General features: G+C 51.4%; 8 protein-coding genes across 8 annotated transcripts; 4 read left to right on the plus strand and 4 right to left on the minus strand.

The window, feature by feature from the left end:
- Nucleotides 1-624: 624 nt before the first annotated feature.
- On the plus strand, nt 625-3,672 carry EDD37DRAFT_562498 (uncharacterized protein; the record flags this gene model as incomplete). Its single annotated transcript, XM_062813916.1, has 2 exons — nt 625-2,605; nt 2,657-3,672. The coding sequence occupies 2 exons, from the start codon at nt 625-627 to the stop codon at nt 3,670-3,672; spliced, it is 2,997 nt and encodes a 998-aa protein (XP_062671723.1).
- A 222-nt stretch (nt 3,673-3,894) lies between these two features.
- EDD37DRAFT_648294 (fungal-specific transcription factor domain-containing protein) lies at nt 3,895-6,042 on the minus strand (the record flags this gene model as incomplete). Its single annotated transcript, XM_062817989.1, has 5 exons — nt 3,895-3,979; nt 4,030-4,307; nt 4,359-4,764; nt 4,813-5,842; nt 5,895-6,042. The coding sequence occupies 5 exons, from the start codon at nt 6,040-6,042 to the stop codon at nt 3,895-3,897; spliced, it is 1,947 nt and encodes a 648-aa protein (XP_062671724.1).
- A 176-nt stretch (nt 6,043-6,218) lies between these two features.
- EDD37DRAFT_625686 (uncharacterized protein) lies at nt 6,219-7,515 on the minus strand. The gene has a single exon (XM_062816258.1). The coding sequence runs from the start codon at nt 7,376-7,378 to the stop codon at nt 6,362-6,364; it is 1,017 nt and encodes a 338-aa protein (XP_062671725.1). The 5' UTR covers nt 7,379-7,515; the 3' UTR covers nt 6,219-6,361.
- A 127-nt stretch (nt 7,516-7,642) lies between these two features.
- On the minus strand, nt 7,643-9,931 carry EDD37DRAFT_625687 (uncharacterized protein). Its single transcript, XM_062816259.1, has one exon. The coding sequence runs from the start codon at nt 9,789-9,791 to the stop codon at nt 7,755-7,757; it is 2,037 nt and encodes a 678-aa protein (XP_062671726.1). The 5' UTR covers nt 9,792-9,931; the 3' UTR covers nt 7,643-7,754.
- Nucleotides 9,932-11,145: 1,214 nt separating this feature from the next.
- Nucleotides 11,146-11,544, plus strand: EDD37DRAFT_648297 (uncharacterized protein; the record flags this gene model as incomplete). The annotated part of the gene is made up of 1 exon (XM_062817990.1): nt 11,146-11,544. One exon carries the CDS (start codon nt 11,146-11,148, stop codon nt 11,542-11,544), a length of 399 nt encoding a protein of 132 aa, XP_062671727.1.
- A 209-nt stretch (nt 11,545-11,753) lies between these two features.
- On the minus strand, nt 11,754-13,448 carry EDD37DRAFT_625690 (dimethyladenosine transferase). Its single transcript, XM_062816260.1, has one exon. It carries the CDS (start codon nt 13,335-13,337, stop codon nt 12,174-12,176), a length of 1,164 nt encoding a protein of 387 aa, XP_062671728.1. The 5' UTR covers nt 13,338-13,448; the 3' UTR covers nt 11,754-12,173.
- A 90-nt stretch (nt 13,449-13,538) lies between these two features.
- EDD37DRAFT_625693 (PRP1 splicing factor, N-terminal-domain-containing protein) lies at nt 13,539-16,842 on the plus strand. Its single transcript, XM_062816261.1, has 2 exons — nt 13,539-14,032; nt 14,162-16,842. Exons 1-2 carry the CDS (start codon nt 13,668-13,670, stop codon nt 16,626-16,628), a joined length of 2,832 nt encoding a protein of 943 aa, XP_062671729.1. The 5' UTR covers nt 13,539-13,667; the 3' UTR covers nt 16,629-16,842.
- Nucleotides 16,843-17,245: 403 nt separating this feature from the next.
- On the plus strand, nt 17,246-19,571 carry EDD37DRAFT_319108 (DWNN domain-containing protein). Its single transcript, XM_062811424.1, has 3 exons — nt 17,246-17,663; nt 17,716-18,084; nt 18,135-19,571. The coding sequence occupies exons 1-3, from the start codon at nt 17,492-17,494 to the stop codon at nt 19,544-19,546; spliced, it is 1,953 nt and encodes a 650-aa protein (XP_062671730.1). The 5' UTR covers nt 17,246-17,491; the 3' UTR covers nt 19,547-19,571.
- The last annotated feature ends 142 nt before the right edge of the window (nt 19,572-19,713 follow it).

The following is a 19,713-nucleotide window of genomic DNA, read 5'->3' on the forward strand; positions in this document are numbered from 1 at the left end:
TATTAGCCGGGATGAATGTGGTATCGAGGGGGGCCTGGGCGATGCCGGGAATTGGGTCCGAGACCACGCTTCCCCAGCATGTCCCTATCAAAACCTTGCATCTTCAGCCTTGCTGTTCAGGCTAGTGAGGACTCGGCGAAAATGATCGACGTCCCCTATCTTGTTCGGACTGTCGACCAATGGGCGAGAATAAAAGTTGCGGAGAAAAGCGTCGTGCCTATCTGTCTGACTTGGACCTATCTGTGCTGGCAAGCGTAGCGAATCAGGTTTCGCCGGGGAAAGATGGCCGCATCCCAGTACCAGCTTGCCTTGTGTACACCGGCAGATCAAGAAGAGAGCCGTTCTTCGGAACTCGGGGGAGGTATCTGTTTGTAATTGGTTTGGTGGAAGGACTTTGATCTCAACAATACTGTGTGTGGAGAAGCCGGAAGCAGTTCATGCTTGCCACGCCTATCTCCTGCACTGGACAGATATCAGAGTCGATTAACCGTCCCATAAGCATACACCAAGTCCGCCGGACTGGAAGCTTGATGTTTTGACAGAGTCATCTCCCTTGCCATTCAGTCTTCTAGTCTGGTGTTTGAATTAGTTACCTGTGTGTAAGAAGCGCTGAACCAGCCAGCAATGGGGTCGGTACGAGCGAAACGCACTTTGAGGATCGGTGTCGATGTCGGAGGCACCAATACAGACGCCGTGCTCCTCGACTTGGATGCAATCCATCAGCCTACCCGTGGAGTTATAGCGTTCCACAAGACGCCGACCACAAGCCCGAATGTCAGCGATGGAATCGAGGCGGCAGTTGGCAACGTGCTACAGCAGGCCGCAGATCGTATTTCGGAGATTTCGTGCCTCATCGTCGGGACGACACACTTCTTGAATGCCGTGATTGAACGTGATAGTCGGCGACTCTCCAAGGTTGCGGTCATTCGGTTGTCAAGGAGTTATACCAAGGACATCCCTCCATTTTCGGACTTTCCACCAGTACTCGCCAGCCTTCTTCATGGCTATCATGGCTATATCGATGGAGGCCTCCATATCGATGGCTCTCAGGAGGCGCCAATCATCGAGGAGCAAGTACTGAAACAGTGCGAAAGCATCGAGAGGCTAGGAATCAAGGCGGTGGTCATATCAGGCATCTTTTCCCCCATCGATCAGCACTTTCACCAAGAAGCCCAGGTCCGAAGTATAATGCAATGGCGGTTACCGGACGTGGATATTGTCTGCTCCTCGGAGATCTCCAACATCGGCCTTCTGGAAAGAGAGAATGCTTCCATCCTGAATGCAGCCATTATGAAGTTCGCAAGACGCACAATCCAAGGCTTTCGTGCTGCCATGAAACGATTAGGACTGGACTGTACACTCTTCATCTCCCAGAACGATGGAACAGTCATCAACTCCTTCGCCGCTGCCAAACTACCTATCAAGACATTCTCCTCGGGTCCCGTGAACTCTATGAGAGGTGCTGCCTATCTAGGCCTTGGTCAATCAGGTTCGCAGGGAGAGGAGCGTACTTCGACAATCGTCATTGACGTTGGTGGGACGACGACGGATTGTGGTGTTCTGTTGCCATCTGGATTCCCACGAGCAGCTTCCGCCTATGTGACAGTGGCAGGAGTGACAATGAACTTCCCCATGCCTCAGCTCGAATCGATCGGCCTCGGAGGTGGATCGATCGTGCGTGAACATGACGCCGAGGTCTCGATAGGGCCAGACTCGGTTGGATACCAGCTGACTGACAAATCCAGAGTTTTTGGTGGTGATGTTCTGACGACTACCGATATTGCTGCTGCCAATGGGCTTGACATTGGGGACCCAAGACGGGTCGGCGATATCACTACTGAACTTATTCAACGTGTCCATGCAAGGACGAAGAAGATGCTCGAACGGGTTATCGACCGATTGAAGCTTACTCCAGCGCCATTGCCGGTCCTGCTGGTCGGTGGAGGGTCAGTCGTTTGCCCCCTCGAGCTCGAAGGTGTATCTCAAGTTGTGGTGCCTAAATTTCATGATGTGGCAAACGCAGTGGGAGCTGCTATATCAAGAGTCTGCGGCTCCGTGGACGCCATCTACAGCATAGCAGATGTGGCATTGTCGGAGGTCCTAGAGGACGCAAAGACTCAAGCTGTCGCAAGCGCCGTGGCAGGTGGAGCTGAACCGAGTACAGTGACTGTGGTGGAGATGGACACTCTTCCAATCCCATACGTCTCTGGACAGATTCGTGTGCTCGTGAAAGCCGTCGGAGATTTGTCGATTGACTACGTTGCTGAGAGCAAGCAGCTCGTTGACGAAGAAGACATCGTTGTTGAGGCTGCTTCCGATGCAGTGGAGGATCCTTCTGCGACTTTCAAAGAAGAACCCACAAGGAGCAAGTTCGACTTCGACGCATATCGCCCAACAGTCAAACAGAATCCTGATACCGGTATCCATGAGTGGATCGTGTCAGAGACTGATCTTGAATGGTTAAGTGTCGGATGCTATATTCTGGGTTGTGCTGGTGGAGGCTCGCCCAAAGCCGAATTCCTCAAACTTCGAGACCAGATCCGAGCTGGAAGTATCGTCCGAATTATTGATAGCTCCTCGCTGTCGCAGGATGCTCTCATATATTGTGCGTACCTGGGCTTATCAATTCCATTGACCATTACTGACAAATGTCTAGGGGGCGGTATGATGGGATCGCCGGCTGTGTCGATCGAGCGGCTGAACTCTTCCGAATGCATAACAGCCGTCGCTGATCTTATGGAATATCTGGGCCATAAAAGTTTCGACGCCGTCATGGGTCTGGAAATCGGAGGAGCCAACGGGCTCGAGCCACTTCTTATCGGCTCCTCTCACGCATTTGATAGACCCGTCATCGACGCCGACTGGATGGGTCGAGCATACCCGACATACTGGCAAACAACGTTGGCCGTTCATGAGAGTGGACAGCTGACTCCATGCGCGATTGCCTCTGGTGACGGCAAGACAATCATCATGACCAAGTCGCCCGACGATGAGATAGTTGATCGTGCCTTGCGAGCTTCTTGCTCGGAGATGGGCTCTCGAGTCGGAATGGCAGCCAAACCAACCACAACTGATCGGGTGAGATCGTATGGAGTAATAAACACCTTGTCACTCTCCTGGCGTATCGGCAGGACTGTGGCTCGAGCCCAGCAGGAAAGCACCATCCATACGATTGCGGAACAAATCATCGACGAAGTCGGCGGCCCAATTACGGCCAAAGTCCTTTTCCGTGGAAAGATAACGGCAGTGGAACGAAGAATCTTCAAAGGACATTCATATGGCGAGATAACCATAGCCCAAGCTCAGACTGATGAAGAAGAGCAGGAACATGACGCACCGGCGGTCGCCGAAGGCGGTGTTCTCAAGATTCCGTTCAAGAATGAAAACATATATGCGAAGCACATTGCCGAAGACGGCACTGAGAAGTACCTCGCAACGGTTCCCGACCTGATCTCGGTACTTGACACACAATCGGGATGTGCTCTCGGAGTTCCAGAATTCCGGTACGGCTTGCTGGTAACAGTGCTTGGTATAACCTGCTCGCCACGATGGTCAGACACGAAGCGAGGCTTGGAATATGGCGGACCAGAAGCATTCGGATATAAGGTCGACTACAAGCCCTTAGGTGTGTTTGTCGAGCCCAAAAGCGTTGTTCTTGAGTATGCAACTTGAATTGCTGGGTAGCATCAAAAGGATTGGCTGGGCACAGCAACTTTGGTGTAAGAGCTTGTGTGGGATCCTACCAGCATACTAGTATTGGCGTTTCCACTTTGTGGGAACGTCGTAAGGTCAGTTCCTTCCAAATCATCGAAAACGAGGTCGTCCAAAACCACACGGTTGGTTAAGGCTGCCTGGAGTGCTTGAAGATTGTTCTCCAGCACCCGCAGCTGCCTCTCAAACTCTCTGGCGGGCACATTGCCTGCCAACCTCTGCTGGGAAAGAACCAGCAGGCAGGTGTTCAGTGCCGTTTGGTCCTCGTCTGAGAATGTAAGACCAGTGTTGTACGGGCCAGTGTGGGTGTGCACGGACTGGGTCGTGAGTCTCGCTAGGTGCAGTGTGATGGCTGCGGTGAAAGCGTAGCTAGCATCGAAGTAGGAATATATGGCCAAAGCTCCTTGGTGTTGCAACCATTGTAATATTGTCGCTGTTTCCCGTGCCGATTCCAATGAGGTATGGCGAAATGCTTGCAGCATTGATTTCGATCCCGTGGGAAAGATTTCGACTGTCGTCGCAGGTTGTTTGGTCTGCGCTTCAAACCAGTCATTGTGAACATTGACCAGTGCTGGTCTGAGGAGCACAAGTATGGTCTAGATATATGTCAGTAAGTACCTCCAGAACAAATCAGACACGGTGCGGACCTGATGGTAGATGAGGTGCAAGCTGGCGGTCACTCGATTCAAGTTCAAGAGCGATCCGTCCCAGCTCCGAGCAAGCTGTAACTGCACGGGAAGATCCCGGTGCCAGGTTAGTAAGCCCTGATGGAACTCAAACATCTTGTCTAGATGTTGCTGAGATAGACAACCCCCCAGATCAAAATCGAACAAAGAGATATGGGAGTAAGGGTTTATTGCAGTTCCTGCGTATCCGTACAACGAGGAATATGCTTGACCTCGCAAGCGCATAATTTCTAGGTGAGCATTGGACTCCTCAGGATCGAAGAACTCCATCAGCGATTCACTCCCAAGACGGCTGGAGTCCGCGTAGTCGATTGTGATTTCGTCGTCCAGGATGCCCCAGGGTCGGCCAGTCGTGGTTGTGGTAAGTCTATGCAGATAAGATAGTTGCTTGGGTCACAAATATTGGAGAACTTACAGGTCCTGGTAGTAAACTGTCCAGAACACTCGCTTTTGATGCTCAAGTTCAGCTTCTGGAAGGTTGGATCGCTCTGAAGGAAAATCCTGGGGACTTCGGTGTAGACCTAGAGAGAGAGCTGCCCGCATGCTGAGACCACTGTACATGAAGGCTGTATTGATCTTGTCCAAGGAAAAGGCGTATATCGCCAGCAAGGACAGTGTTTCAATATATTGCACGTTAGGATTTTCTGCCACCTGTTGAAGAAATGCCATGGATTGATGGTAGTATTGTGCTCCCGGCGGTTCGTCGTCGATATGTGACGGTGGCCTGTCAGTCTCTTGTCCATCAGCCGGGCCGACTTGCCGATTGGTGCCGTACAGCTCGCCAAGGGCAAGGATAGCAAGCCAATGGCATAGCCAACCCTGATCTTTGCTCTGGGTTGCCTCGGGATTCTGGTACATCTGCGACAGCTTAGTGCGCAGTTGTTGTCGGCGGAAATAATGCTGTTCGTGGCCAATTGCTGACTCAACGCATTGTATGAGATGCATGCTGTAGTTGTACGGCGGAAGGCGTATCTTTACCGGCTTTGTGGCCTCGGGTCTCGCTGAAGAATGAGACACTGTAGTGTCGATCGAGATTTCCAAGCCGGTGTTCATCGACCCATAGTCGGACTGGGCCAAGGCCGCCCACGCTGGATCGAAAGATGTATCATTGAACGGATTGAGCTGGAGCCGTTGCACCGCGGCCCAGGCCACAAATTGCTCCGTGAACGTTCGGCACGAAGGACTGCCACGGTAGGTTTGTCTCAAAGCTTGGTTGCTGTGACTGGACCGGCTTGAGTTAAAGTCCTTTTCCGACCGTCGGTAGTTCCAGGACCTTGACGATGGGAGTGTTATCGTCTGGTCAGTGGCACTGGATATGGACTGGTCCTCCTTGGGAGCGTGTGTAGGTGATACAGGAGCTTGCTGGCTAACCGAATTTCTCGATGGTCGGGGTGGTGGAAATGTGCAAGATGAATTCGAGAGTGTACAGTTACGACATGGTACACCTGGGAATCCGGTCAGCTTGGGATGATAGCTGCGTAAATTGTGCCTGCCTACCGCCTAGGCATTTGATTCTCTTCGTATGACACCGAGAGCATGCCTGCTTTCTTCGTGGTGTGTAGATCGGCTCTCGTGCTTGTTGTCTCTGAACTACCTCAACGGCTGCTGGCTGGTACTGAACTGGTAAGGACGTTGATTGCCACATTGCGACAATATCCAACGCCGCTGTCTGTCTGTCGAATGCGGGCAGTCATTGCAAGGTCACAACGAGACGTGCAACTTCTGCGAACGAGCACTGAAGTACGGATGGTGACTTCCCGATTACTGTACAGATAAGGAGATGAGGCAAGTGTAGGAATGAAGTTGGCCAAAAACGACTTGTTATCGGACCACAGTACCCGGAGATTCCCGGAGATAGTTTATTTCGGCGCCTGAGATACCCATTCATTATTCATAGTCCCTAAGCCAGTCACGCTCTAGGCGGAACTTCAGCTAAGACCGCCTAGAACCTCCCCTTCCTCAGCTTAACATTGAAACGCAACACCATCCCGCTTCGCCATATTCGCACCACCACCCGCAAACCCAGTCCCTTCACAACTGATTTCAACAAGTCGTCCTTTACTTCCATCTCTTTTATTTTTCTTATCCTTCTTGCTCTTCTTCGACTCTTTCTCTTCCGGCCCATCATTCTCAGCGCGATCCTTGGTCGAGGTCCCGCTAAGATCCGCCTCACACACATAACAAGCCACCCTTTCCGAACTCGATGAAAACAGATCCGCACACCCACCACATATAACATGCCCGCACCCCTCTGCCGTTCCCAGCATAGGTCTCGACGTATTGCTCAGCACCTTCTGACAACTAGGACAGACATTGCTCCCTTCGGCCTCTGAGAACTTGATCCGAACCAAGCCCTTGAGCGAATACTCGTGTTTACTCTCCGGTGTAGATGCAGGACATAGCGCATGTAGTTTCGTCGCTGTAGCCGTCTTCGTCACCGAACTTGTATCGGTCCCGGGAATCCAAAAACTCGCCTCCGATTCCTTGTCTGCCTTGACTCTCTTCTGTGGCGGAGCATCGGAGCGTGCATTTGAAGCATGCATCTCTTCCGCCCGGCGTTTTTGTTTCGTAGCTGCTCCACGCGGTTCATCCTCGAAGCCCATTTCCGCTCGTTCAAAGCGCTCCAAATCCTGTCGTCGATTCTCCTCGTCAGCACGACGTTTCTCATCCTCCATGTCGCGCTCACGCATCTCAGCTTCCCGCTCAAGACGCTTGATCTCTTTCCGTTGAGCCATGAGGTCATTTAGTGCGCACTCGCGGCAGAAGAGGTGGACTTTTACACTGTCGCTTTTCGTGCCACTACCACCGCCACCACAGGCAACTGGATCCTTCGCTGGAGATAAGCACAACCGACAATACCCAAATGGGATGAAAGAGTCGCGTGAGAGGCGGGTCGATTGTGTGCCCCAGCTTGATCGCAGCAGTGATCGTTCATGCGCTGTGAAGAATGCCAATGAGGTGTTGCGTTTGGAGTGAGACATTGTAACTGTGGTTTACTCTTGCTTGGGCTGAGAGGTTATTGCTATCGGACCACGGTGCTCTCACTTTGCTCTTCTTTCGTTAGGCCTGATGCCCTTCCCGTCGCCGAACTCGTCTTCGAACTCTTGTGGTTGTAACCTTCAACCTGACTTGATATGTCGTCAGTTCAATCGTCGGGAAATTTTGAGCCTTTCCCGAGATTTATCCGCGCCAAGCTAAATGCAACTTCATGTCATTTTCAATGGGTATCAATTCTCTTTTGTAGACAAACAAACAAAAACGCTCTAAACATACGCCCATTGAGGGCAGCGCGCACCACCACCGCACCAAGCAACCAGACAACCAACACAAACCAAGACACCGCCCCAACAACAGAGTTCAAAACTCCTTGCTCTCTCTGACCTCCGCCAGCTTCAAAACGTCCTCTTTCGAGGCGTCATTCCCGAAGGAATGTGCCCGAAGGCGACCACGGTCCACAAACGCCTTGTCGCCTTGAAGACGACCACAAGCAGAGTCCCGACGTGCCCGAAGCATAAACCCTTCCAGACGCGCACCGATGCCATCCTTGGCCGCAAGGAGGTGACCCACGTCTCGTGGGTTGAGACGCAGGGCCTCCTTGCTGCCATCGGAGGCAAGCCAGGCTTGTTTGCTGACGCCGTCCTTCGCGCCAAACGGGCACACCCAGGGCTCAGCCAAGGCGTCCTCCTCGGCCACAATTCCGGCGACGGCCTCGAGAAAAGCGTTCCTGGATTCGAGTTCTTTAGCCCTCTCCCTCCAGAACTTAAGTCGCAGACCCTGTCCCCGATTTTTACCTCGGACCCGCATGGTCGGCGTGCTGCGGTTTTGAGAAGCCTCTGCTGGGCGGGTAAAGTGGGGTGTTGAGACCTCACGCCGCACAGGAGCAGGGGCAGGGCGACTGAGCTTGGCTTGTTGTTTCTGCGTTCTGTGAGAACCAACAATGTCCCAGCCCTCTCCTTCTTGGTCGTAGAGGGGATTTGGCATCATCGGCGGCTCAGCGGTTGGCTCGATGGTCGTGGTGGACGAAACAGTGAGAGACTGGGGCAAGGCTGGCTCGACAAGGGGCTGTGGAATTGGCAGAGTCTTTTTGGGAGCTCGAGTGGAGGCAGGACGCGAGCTTGTGCCTGGAGCGACCACACTATTGCTGTGTTTGCTTCCGGTGGACCTTGCAGCTTCAGCTGGACTGTCGAGAGTGGTAGAGGCGCCTGGCGTTACCTTGAAGGTAGGTTTTGGATCGTGTCGAGAACCAGGTGAGTTGGAAACGCGAAGACTTCGCTGCTTTGGGGCGGTCTTGTCACCAACGACTTGACGATCGTCTTCCAATCTTGCACTCCCGTTTGTGATTACAGTCCTGGTAGGAGCTTCGTGTCTGGGAATCTTGACAACTTCAAAGTCTCGCGGACAAGTTGTAGGAGATTTCTGTTCGGTCTTCAGGGTATTGGGTGAGTGGGCATCGCGAAGAACTTGCTTCTCCGAGGCGGCCTTATCATCAGCGAACTGGGGGTCGCTCTTCGTTTTCGCACTGTCGCCTGTGATCGCAGTGTTGGTAGGGGAGTCGGCTATGACTGTGTTGACAACTTGAAAACCTTGCTGACGGCTATTAGGCGATCTGGGTTCAGGCTTCTCTGCCATACCCGCCTTTTCGGTGACGACGACACCTGGACTATCGAGATCCGCGACCTCTTTCTTCCGGGTATGTTCGACAACATCGGTATCCATCAGGGGCATTTCAATTCCTTGCTCAGCAGTCGAGTTGGTCGGGTTCGTTGAGGAGCTGCCCTGCTCTAATGATGTGGCTGTCTTCTTCTTGTTGGATTTGGACTTCTTCTTCTTCTTGCTGGGCGTGTCTTCGGAGACGCCCTCAATCTCTCGGGCAAGTTCTTCGACACTCTTCTTCTGTGCTTCCTCCCGCGCCATCTTTCGGGCAAGTTCTTCGGCCTTCTTTTTCTTCGCTTCCTCCCGGGCAATCTCTTCCGCGCGCCGCATGGCTTCGATGTCGTTGAGTCGCAACAATGCCTGCGCCGCTCTTTCCTGAACCAAGCTGTTGATACGGGCAGATAGCTCTTCGACTTTGCCATCGACAATGTGCAAACAATAGTACGTCTGGTCATCTGATCTATGCCGCATCATGAACATCAGCTCCTCCAATTCGGGTTGTTCCCGGTCGAAATCTTCAAGATAGGAATATCCGTTGATAGCGACGGCATGCTCGTGGGTGTCATTCAGCAAGACCTTTCTCATCATTTGCATGAGCTTCTTGGCCTGGCCGCCGTGTAGGTACTTACCATACCATTCAAGAGCTTTGTGCATGAAGTAGTATGCACGGATCGCGTCGGATTGACTCAACGCAAGCATATAGAGCTTGCGATAGATTTCTGGGATGGTCTCATGAGCCATACCTAGGGCGGCACAAGCATCCAGGCAAAGACCACCGCATCGATAGAATTGCGCATACGATAGCTCATCGAAGTTATTTTGAAGGGGAATCTTCAGATCGTACACCGTCTGCCTCAGGTCGTTAATGAGGGGGTCCTTCTCAGCGTCAAGGCATGCATTGCAACAACACTGGAACCCAAAATCAAACCGCAGCAGATCCAGATGTTCATGCAAGGTGTCTGGGCCGGAACGATAACACCGAGTAACCTCCTCGCCCGCTTTGATATCTTTCACTGCCTGCATTCTGATCTGGATAATGGGATTGTCCTCATCGATCGGCTTGTTATACCCATCGAAGAACATTGTGGCATTGGGAAGGCAGGAATGGTTCATGAGACTTGTGAGCAGTCCCAAGGCATACTGGACTTGTCCGTCATGATCTGGAACGCAGACAGTGTCGCCAAAGAATCGGCCCATCAATCGCCACGACGCCTCTTGATCCCACAACACGTTCTCCGACACCTCACTCTCTTGCCAGATTGCGTCGAATCTCTTCCGATTGATGATGGCTTCTGGGTACGCTGGGCGAAACAGACAGTCTTCAGCGTCTTGAGGGTAGTCGAGTCCTTTAACGGTTCCGTCGCCTATGAATTCATGAATCAACTGGGCCCTCTTGTCCGCCTGCACGATGAGTCGAAGGATATAATTGTCGAAGTGTTCCTCATCTAGCTGGGCAAGGCCATGCCATGGTCGAACCTCTTTTTCTTCTGGATTTTGCAGGAATACCGCTCCATTTTCGACAAAGATCAGCTCGCCGGCCTTGATGTCTTTTGGGGCGATGAGGCCAACTCCTATTGCGTCGTTGATCCGATCCCATTGAGCACGGTATCTTATGGGCACCAACATGTTGTACGGTATCGTCTCAGGGGTGGGTGTTTCGAGAGAGGCCATGTCAGGAGATCTGTGCTCCGAATTTGAGGTAAGTCGATTTGAGCGGAAGGCGACCTGAGGTAGGTACGACTGGAGTAGGAAGGGTAGGAGCAGTCTTTAGGTAAAAGCCCTTCGCTCAGTGTCTCTTACTGAAGAAGGCACGATGAGAGACGAAAGAGAAGGAAGGTTGTTTCTGAGATGTTTGACTGATGAGGGTTTGTGTTGGTGACGAGCAATCTTTGAGACGCAGAACCCAGCTGCGTAGGTGATTGTACCTCATCGCGCACGACGACATCATCGCAAACAATGGCATCAGCTTGGCTGCCATGCTTGCATTCACTGGCGACTAAGCGGAGGAGGTTGAACAGAGAACACAACTCAGATATCGTCGCGGCGACAGAGACGCATGTTGTCTACGCCTTGTGTGCAAGGAGCCCTTTACACGATGGAACTCACGGAGACGGCGAGCTTCCGAACCTGTCGGACCATGGAGCAGCGATTCCTGCTCACCGTCCTCGCCACAGGCTTCATCGTTGTCTTCATCGTCGTCCGGGTCCTCTACGCCGCATTGGAAGGACAAGCTGGACAAGATCTTCGACAAGCCCCAACACTCTTCAAACAAGACCTTCCAAATGGAAGGTCGATTAGACGAGACGGCAGGTCTACACGGAAGGTGAAAGAACACGGAGGACTACCGACGTGGAAACAACAAAAAGATCATGGTCAAGCAATGCATTGGAGAAGAATAAAAATTAGTGACAGCGATCTAGCGGTGGAAATCAACAAATCCAACGAGACGACCAAGATGGAGTACGTCAAAGCCATGACCTTGCCGGTTCACTGAACGTTGTGAGCGCGGAGGTGGCCGGCAACAAAGACCTACACATAGAGGCCAATCCCAGGCCACATCAGGGATAGGGTGACATGAACGGCGCTAACGTGAGGACCAAGGCGGACAGGACAGTCAACGTGAAAATCAGCATGAAAGGGATGTTGAGGGTGGATATGATAACAGCCCTTCTAGAAGTTATGACAACGTCAAGAACAGGTGAAAATGAAGATGGAAACAAAAATGAGGAGACATCTGTGAATGACAAAACAAAATCTGGAGTCAAGGATTGTTTGAGTACAGATCGGTATCTGGTTGTCGTCCATGGATATGTGTTGATATCTTTGCAGAATTTTGTCTATCTGGGGTATCTCATGCAATCGTGCAATGTGTCATACAGGTCATTATATCCTCTGGCCATGGCGGGATGGCAAGGAGCTTCCTTTGTCGAAGCCGTCGTCCCATATAGCACTGCACTGCGGTGGTCTTAGGGAAAAGGAGGTACCTGCTGTAATCAACTGATCCCAGCTGCCACGGTTGACCTCAATCATCCCGGTGGAGCACCACTGTGGAGGACCTTTCACTGGTTTGGAAAGCAGTATAGGCAAATCTCTGGCACTGTCGGCCTTCCATACCATGAGCTATCACCGAAAATGAATGCCCTCCAGGTTGAAGTTGTAGAGCAGTTTCAGAAAATCTCCTTCGTCGCACATCCGGGCTCGTTTGTCGGCCAGCTGTGTCTTGTCTTCAAGCACGGAGCGGACTTTCTCACGCACCAGCTCGGCGACTTTGCCCTTCCTTTTGCGACCGGAGCCTTTAGTGGCTTTCGCTGACTGTTGTTGCTGTTGCTTCAAAAAGGCCGGGAGCTCATCTCCATCAGCATCAACGTCCATGAAGCCATCCCACTCGTCCTCATCGGCATCATCAGTGGCCACTGTATTCTCGATCTCCATCGTTGTCGATTCGTCGGCGGGCCCGTCGTCGACAGGGACATCATTCTGCGCACACCATGTGCGGTAATTTGCTTCAAGGGCATTCATGATACTGGTGGTGCCAATGAAATTTGCCCGCATAGTTTTGTTCTTTCGGACAAAGCATATTCGTAGCAGACCGTCCCATTCTTCATATGAAATATTTGGTCGAGGATTCTTGGGCACAAGACGAACCACACTACTCTCCACGGCTGGGGGAGGCTTGAAATTGTTCTTGCCGACTTTCATGATATGGTCGATTTTGGCCCACATCTGGGCATTGACACTGAGACGACTGTAGAGTTTGTCACCGGGCTTTGCAAAAAGACGCATGGCGAATTCGCGCTGAAACATGAGAATGCATACGCGAGGCGCTGGACTCGTGGCTAGTAACTTGAAGACTAGAGGACTGGAAATCTGGTAGGGAGTGTTGCTGATGCAGACGTCGAAGTAGGGGAGCTCGGTCTTGATCACGTCCCCAAGCACTACGTCGAGCCGTCTGCCTTGGGCAGTGCCTTGCACTCGTTTCGTGACTTCGGCGGCCATGCGCGGGTCGAGTTCCACGGCAATGCACTTTTTGGCTTTTTCCAGAATCTTGACCGTGAGATTACCGCTACCAGGACCGACTTCGAGAACAATATCAGACTGTTTCAGGTCGGCTTTGTCGACGATGGCTTGAGCGACACCTGGGTTCTTGAGGACGTGCTGGCCGATATCTGTGTTCATCTTGAATATTGCGTTGGAGGTGGCAGCGCTGGACGACGGTTTGGAGTAGGGCAAGGAAGAAGCGCCAGCACCGGCGCCGCCAGGGCGCCTTTTCTGTTGATTTTTGGGCATATTGGGGAGGAGGGCGCGAGGACAGAGGCAAGAAGTCGGATGGATGTAGGGGAAGGCTTAACAGCGACGGCCTGGTGCAGGTGTCAAAAGGAGACAAAGATTGGATTGTCTCGTGAACTTTTTGGGCGGTGGTAGAAACTTTTTGGTGGAGTTCAAAAACAAATCGTGGGGAAACGCAGTGGTGCAGTGCAGCCTGTAACTGTTTGCGAACACGGTCTAAATTTATTTCCAAATTCTTAAGGACCTTCATAACACCCACGAGCCTTGCGAGGCGCACTCGAATTCCTACCAAATTGCTCCGCGCCGGCCGTGGTGCACACTCCCGTCAGGATGTCGCGACGAGACTTTCTGAGTCAACAAGCACCGGACAACTATGTTGCCGGTCTGGGACGAGGTGCGACAGGCTTCACTACTCGATCCGATTTAGGTCCTGCTCGAGAAGGCCCCAGTGCGCAACAGATCCAAGAAGCACTCGCGAAGAGAGCGCAACAGTTGGGCGCGGCACCACCCACAGCCTACGGTGCCACAGGCAAGAAACCAGAAGAACAAGAAGAACAGGATGACGAGCGGTTTCAAGATCCAGAAAATGAAGTCGGACTATTCGCCTTTGGACAATACGATAGAGACGATGATGAGGCAGACAGAATATACCAGGATGTGGAGGAAAAGATGGAGAGGCGGCGAAAAGCACAAAGGTTAGTATACTCCCAGTTCTGTCCTTACTCTATCCAAACCTCCCTGCTGCAATACCAAAGAAACCTCTGGTTTATTTTTCCACTTGTGGATGAACAGATTGCCGACGTAATATCTTCGCGATCCTCTAGGGAACAACGAGAACGAGAAGAACTCGAAGAATACAACCGAAACAATCCCAAGATATCGGAGCAGTTCACCGACCTGAAGAGGAAACTGGCCACGTTAACCGACGAAGATTGGGCCAATCTGCCAGATCCAGGTGACTTGACGGGGAAGAATCGAAGAGCGAAACAGAATCTCAGGCAACGGTTCTATGCGGTTCCTGATAGTGTCTTAGCTGGCGCTAGAGACTCAGCGGACTTGCAGACGACTGTTCAAGAAGATGGCGCAGACACCGCTGCTAGTGCGGACAACAAGGACGGCACGATGACAAACTTTGCGGATATTGGTGCTGCGAGAGACAAAGTACTAAAAGCCCGCCTGGACCGAGCCGCGCAGGCGGACGCTGGAACAGGAACGGCTACCTCTATCGATACGAAAGGATACCTCACCAGTCTTCAAACAAGTGAATTCCAGGCAGCTGAAATACCGGTTGGCGATGTCAAGCGAGTAAGAACCTTGCTGGAGTCAGTCATCAAGACCAACCCGAAACATGCTCCTGGCTGGATTGCAATCGCGCGATTGGACGAATTGGCCGGCAAGATAGTCTCTGCGCGGAAAATGATCGCACAAGGCTGTGACCAGTGTCCGAAAAGTGAGGATTCATGGCTGGAGAACATTCGTTTGAATGACAATTATAACGCCAAGATCATCGCGGCCAATGCTATCACGAATAACGAACGCTCAACGAGGCTGTGGATCGAGGCCATGAAATTGGAGTCAGATCCTCAGGCCAAGAAACGAGTATTACGGAAGGCTATAGACCATATACCACAGTCCGTGGCTATTTGGAAAGAAGCTGTCAATTTGGAAGAAGACGTTGAAAATGCGAAGCTGTTGCTCGCAAAGGCTACTGAAAATATTCCACTCTCTGTTGAGTTGTGGCTTGCATTGGCTCGGCTGGAAAGCCCCGAAAATGCTCAGGCTGTCCTCAACAAAGCGAGAAAAGCCGTGCCTACGAGCCATGAGATCTGGATCGCCGCTGCAAGACTGCAAGAACAGATTGGCAATGCTAACAAGGTTAACATCATGAACCGCGCAGTCAAAGCACTCGTGAAAGAAGGCGCCATGCTCAAGCGTGAAGAATGGATTGCCGAAGCAGAGAAGTGTGAGGAAGAGGGTGCCATCTTAACGTGCGGCGCCATTATTCGGGAAACGCTCGGATATGGTCTGGACGAGGACGATGATCGGAAGGACATCTTCAAAGACGACGCAAAGACCAGCATCGGACGAGGACGATATGAAACCGCAAGAGCCATCTATGCCTATGCATTGCGTATTTTCCCGACCAGCAAATCACTCTGGCTGGAGGCTGCCGATCTTGAAAGACACCATGGCACCAAGGAAGCACGCTGGCAGGTATTGGAGAAAGCAGTCGAAGCTTGTCCCGATTCCGAAGTATTATGGCTACAGCTCGCTCGCGAGAAGTGGGACTCTGGCGAAGTCGATGACGCACGTCGCGTGCTTGGTAGGGCATTCAACCAGAACCCAAATAGCGAGAAGATTTGGCTGGCAGCCGTCCAGCTAGAGGCAGATGCTAAACAGGTCGACCAAGCCAGAGAACTGCTTGCTACGGCGCGACAGCAAGCCCCCACGGAGCGTGTCTGGTATAAGAGTGCTTCTTATGAGCGACAATGGGGCAATATCGATGTCGCTTTGGACTTGGTCCTTCAGGGTCTTACCTCCACGGTGATCGAGAAGAAAGAAACACGATTCCCTAGGTCCCCCAAATTGTGGATGCTAAAAGGTCAGATTTACGAAGACAAAGGCATGGTGCCACAAGCTCGAGAAGCATATTCTCAAGGCACCCGGGCGTGTCCAAAGTCGGTGCCTTTGTGGCTTCTCGCTGCGAGACTCGAAGAAAAGGCAGGGATTATCATCAAAGCAAGATCTGTCCTTGATAGAGGCCGGTTACAGAATCCGAAAACCGCGGCTTTGTGGGTGGAAAGTGTCCGGGTCGAGCTGCAAGCAAAACCGCCCAATGTGCAGCAAGCGAGGATCCTGATGTCGAAAGCGTTGCAGGAGTGTCCCAAGTCTGGATTGCTATGGTCTGAAAATATCTGGCGTCTCCAACCACGAACACAGCGCAAACCCTTGAGTTTGGAAGCCATTAAAGCTGTTGACAATGACCCCGTATTATTCGTGACGGTGGCACGAATATTCTGGGCCGAACGAAAGTTAGACAAGGCCATGAGCTGGTTTGAGAAAGCCCTCGTACTTGACACCGATCTCGGAGACGCTTGGGCGTGGTACCTGAAATTTCTCACGCAGCACGGCACTGAAGAAAAACGAGAAGATGTGATTGCGAAGTGCGTTTCCAATGAGCCCAAGCACGGTGAGGTGTGGCAGAGGGTTAGGAAGGATCCGAAGAATGCGTATCTAAGTACCAAGGAGGTTTTGATTCAAGTAATGAAGCAGCTGGAGACGTTTACTTGATGAGGGAACAGTGGAATTATGCTGGTCCGGCAGCCCGCGCCAACACAGGAGCATGCGGCTCGAACACATGAGACTTGGAATATATTGTCCTTCCAGAAGAAATGCCTGCACTCGTCGCTTGTTGGGCGTACGGATAGCAAAGGACCACAGTTTACGTAAGCCTTCAATGCTAGATAATGAGTCACGTGCAAAGCCTGGACCACCCACGTGATCATCTTCTCTTTTCATCCGATGAAACGCTGCCTGTCTGCGCTCTTCTTCCCCTCTCTCGTTTTCTTCCTCTTTCCATCACTTCAACTTCTCATCATCTCATCTTCGCCTTGCTTTCCACCAATTCTATCGTCGATACTTCGTCTCATTATTCTTGTAATCTCGACCAAAGGCTTGATTTGTTCGGTGGCTTCTTTGTGTCGGCCTACTTTTGTCTCACTTCACCCGACACTCCGCAAACAGCGCTTTCAGCTATCACGAGTATCTTGCTGAGTCTAGTGCTCTCAACTCTTCCAGTGACCCATAGTGTGTGTCTGCATCGCTCGGTTAACGTCAGGGAAAGGATTGGTGAAATTGAAGAGATTGAAAAAGTGGCAGGCTCGACATCTTTGGGCGGCTGGTTCACTCATTGTCACTGCAAACACGGTGTGATTTGTACAGGATCGCCTGCGCGTGGTGCAGCGCTCAAAAGACTTGATCTATTACTTGTTTTATCTTTTCAATAACATCTCCCTTCTCCCTCAGTCATATCTTGACTTCTTGCCCCTGGAAGGATCAGTCGCACTTGACGCCACTGCGCTTGTTGTCAGCTTAACCTAATACCTGCGGCTGGTCTCGACTTCATTTCGCGCTCACCGTCTGGCCTTGTCGCCATGGCGTCCTATGTGTACTTCAAGTTCAAGTCACAGAAAGAACCTCAGCGTGTAACCATCGACGGCCCTCATACGGATGTTTGGAACCTCAAACGTGAGATCATCAACATTTCTCGCCTAGGAGACGGAACGGACTTCGATCTCAAAATCTACAAGGAAAACAGCAATGAAGGTGAGATCACATATTGCCTAGATCATTCGTGCATCACTGACATGTTTTGTAGAATACACAGATGACACCGAGATCATCCCCAAAGACTCTACTGTTCTCGCTCGAAGATTGCCTGCCTCTGCCCCTGGCAAAGGTCGCGCCGCTCGTTATGTCTCTGGAAAGCCTCCCGTCAGCGCCAAACCCACAACGTCCACATCCAGCAGACCTGTTACATCAGTGAAGATAGACAATGCAATGACAGAAGAAGAGAAACTCAAAGCTATGCTTCAACTTACAGGTGCTCAATGGCAGCAAAAACAAGAAGAGATGTCACACGAGACTCGAGTCCATCTTCAGGGCGCCAAACCCTTCAACAAGAAAATGAACGTCCCAGAGGGGGAGCCACCGCACGGATACATCTGTTACCGTTGCGGCAAGAAAGGTGAATTTTGTCGCCGAACTGCACACAAATATCTGCTAACATCATATTAGGTCACTGGATACAAGCATGTCCTACCAATGATGATGTCAACTATGACAACAAGAACCGCATCAAGCGGACGACTGGTATCCCTCGCTCGATGTTGAAGAAGATCGATCAGTCAGAGGTCGACAAACTGGACGACGCACAGAGACAGCACCTGATGGTGAACGCTGAAGGAGAATACGTCTTTGCTCAAGCAGACGAAAAGGCCTGGAAAAAGCATCTGGAACAAGTCAAGGCTGCAGAAGCGGCATCACAAAAAGTACAAGTCGGTGACAAAGAGCTGCAAGATCGAGGTCTGCTATGCCCGATCGACAAGCGCTTGTTTGTAGACCCAATGAAGACACCTTGTTGTGGGAAGACATATTGTCATGAATGTATTGAGAATGCGCTACTCGAGAATGATCTCACTTGCCCAGGCTGCGAGACTGAAAATGTCAGTCTGGAGCAGCTGCAGCCCGATGAGGATCTTAAAACCAAGATCAAGGAGTATGAAGCAGAAAAAGCAAATGAAAGACTACGATCTAGAAGTCCTACTGTTGCAGCAGAATCACCCAAAGCAGACCCTTCAGCTTCTGGCTCAAGGCCTACTTCACGTGATGGCAGTGGCTCGCCGCCATCGACCAACGGACAGTCTAAGAAAAGAAGTGCCAGTGATGTTGAAGGTTCAGATACGATGGATAGTCTCGCCGCACCAGCCATGAAACGTCAAAAATCTGGAGATGCAGTATCGCCTAAGCCGGAAGCTGATGGCCAAGGCGATAGCGAACAACAAACTAATGCCTCTGAAGAGAAGATTGAATTCCCTGCGAACATGATGCCACCTGATTTCTCTCAAATGCAGCAAGGCAATGGTATGAACATGCCTATGATGCCAGGTTTCAATCCATTTATGATGAATCCCATGGCCATGGGAATGGGAATGAATGGCATGAATGGTATGGCCGGTATGAACGGCATGAATTTCATGAACCCAGGCTTCAACATGATGAATGGCATGGGCGGCATGAATGGGATGAACATGTTTCCACAAGGGAATGGCAACATGGGCTTTGGCAACCAAACGCCGAATTGGAATATGAACCAGAACCAGAACCAGCATCAAAATCAGAATTGGAACAATAACGGAGGCAATGGCTACAACAAAAGTAACAATTTCAACCGACAACGCAATTTCCAACCACAGCAAGCACCAAAACAGCCAGCAGGCCTCAGTGGTGTACCAACAGGTCCGAAGGCCTTGACACAGCAGCAGCAAAACTTCTATCCACCAAGTGGTCCAGCGGGTAATAAGTTTTCGAATCAGCAGCGACATGTTGGGAATGAGGAAGACAACGCGTACATGCGACAGCCGGTGAATCCGCATCGACATATCAATAGGAACAAGAAGGCGAGACAGCCTGATTACCGAGAGCTGTAGAAGGGACGAGGAGTTTATCAAGGAGTTGCATATTTGCATGAGGTTGGATCCTATCGTTCATTGGCATGAATAACGGAGAGACGCAACCACGGTATTATTACGATGGCTTCAAATGAAGTAAGGCATATCACGGCGTTGGTGTGCAAATGAAGCAGTTTCGTGCTCAT

The sequence above is a fragment of the Exophiala viscosa genome (assembly GCF_022695815.1).
Source record: "Exophiala viscosa unplaced genomic scaffold EDD37scaffold_3, whole genome shotgun sequence".
NCBI classification, from domain to species: Eukaryota; Fungi; Ascomycota; class Eurotiomycetes; order Chaetothyriales; family Herpotrichiellaceae; genus Exophiala; species Exophiala viscosa.

Excerpts from the sequence above, each read along its gene's own strand:
- EDD37DRAFT_625687 (XM_062816259.1), bottom strand. The coding sequence starts at position 9,791 with ATGGCTCATGAGACCATCCCAGAAATCTATCGCAAGCTCTATATGCTT.
- EDD37DRAFT_625690 (XM_062816260.1), bottom strand. The coding sequence starts at position 13,337 with ATGCCCAAAAATCAACAGAAAAGGCGCCCTGGCGGCGCCGGTGCTGGC.
- EDD37DRAFT_625686 (XM_062816258.1), bottom strand. The coding sequence starts at position 7,378 with ATGTCTCACTCCAAACGCAACACCTCATTGGCATTCTTCACAGCGCAT.
- EDD37DRAFT_319108 (XM_062811424.1), top strand. The coding sequence starts at position 17,492 with ATGGCGTCCTATGTGTACTTCAAGTTCAAGTCACAGAAAGAACCTCAG. Across the intron at positions 17,664-17,715 it reads CAAGGAAAACAGCAATGAAG|AATACACAGATGACACCGAG; the intron begins GTGAGATCACAT and ends CATGTTTTGTAG. Across the intron at positions 18,085-18,134 it reads TTACCGTTGCGGCAAGAAAG|GTCACTGGATACAAGCATGT; the intron begins GTGAATTTTGTC and ends ACATCATATTAG.
- EDD37DRAFT_625693 (XM_062816261.1), top strand. The coding sequence starts at position 13,668 with ATGTCGCGACGAGACTTTCTGAGTCAACAAGCACCGGACAACTATGTT. Across the intron at positions 14,033-14,161 it reads AGGCGGCGAAAAGCACAAAG|GGAACAACGAGAACGAGAAG; the intron begins GTTAGTATACTC and ends GCGATCCTCTAG.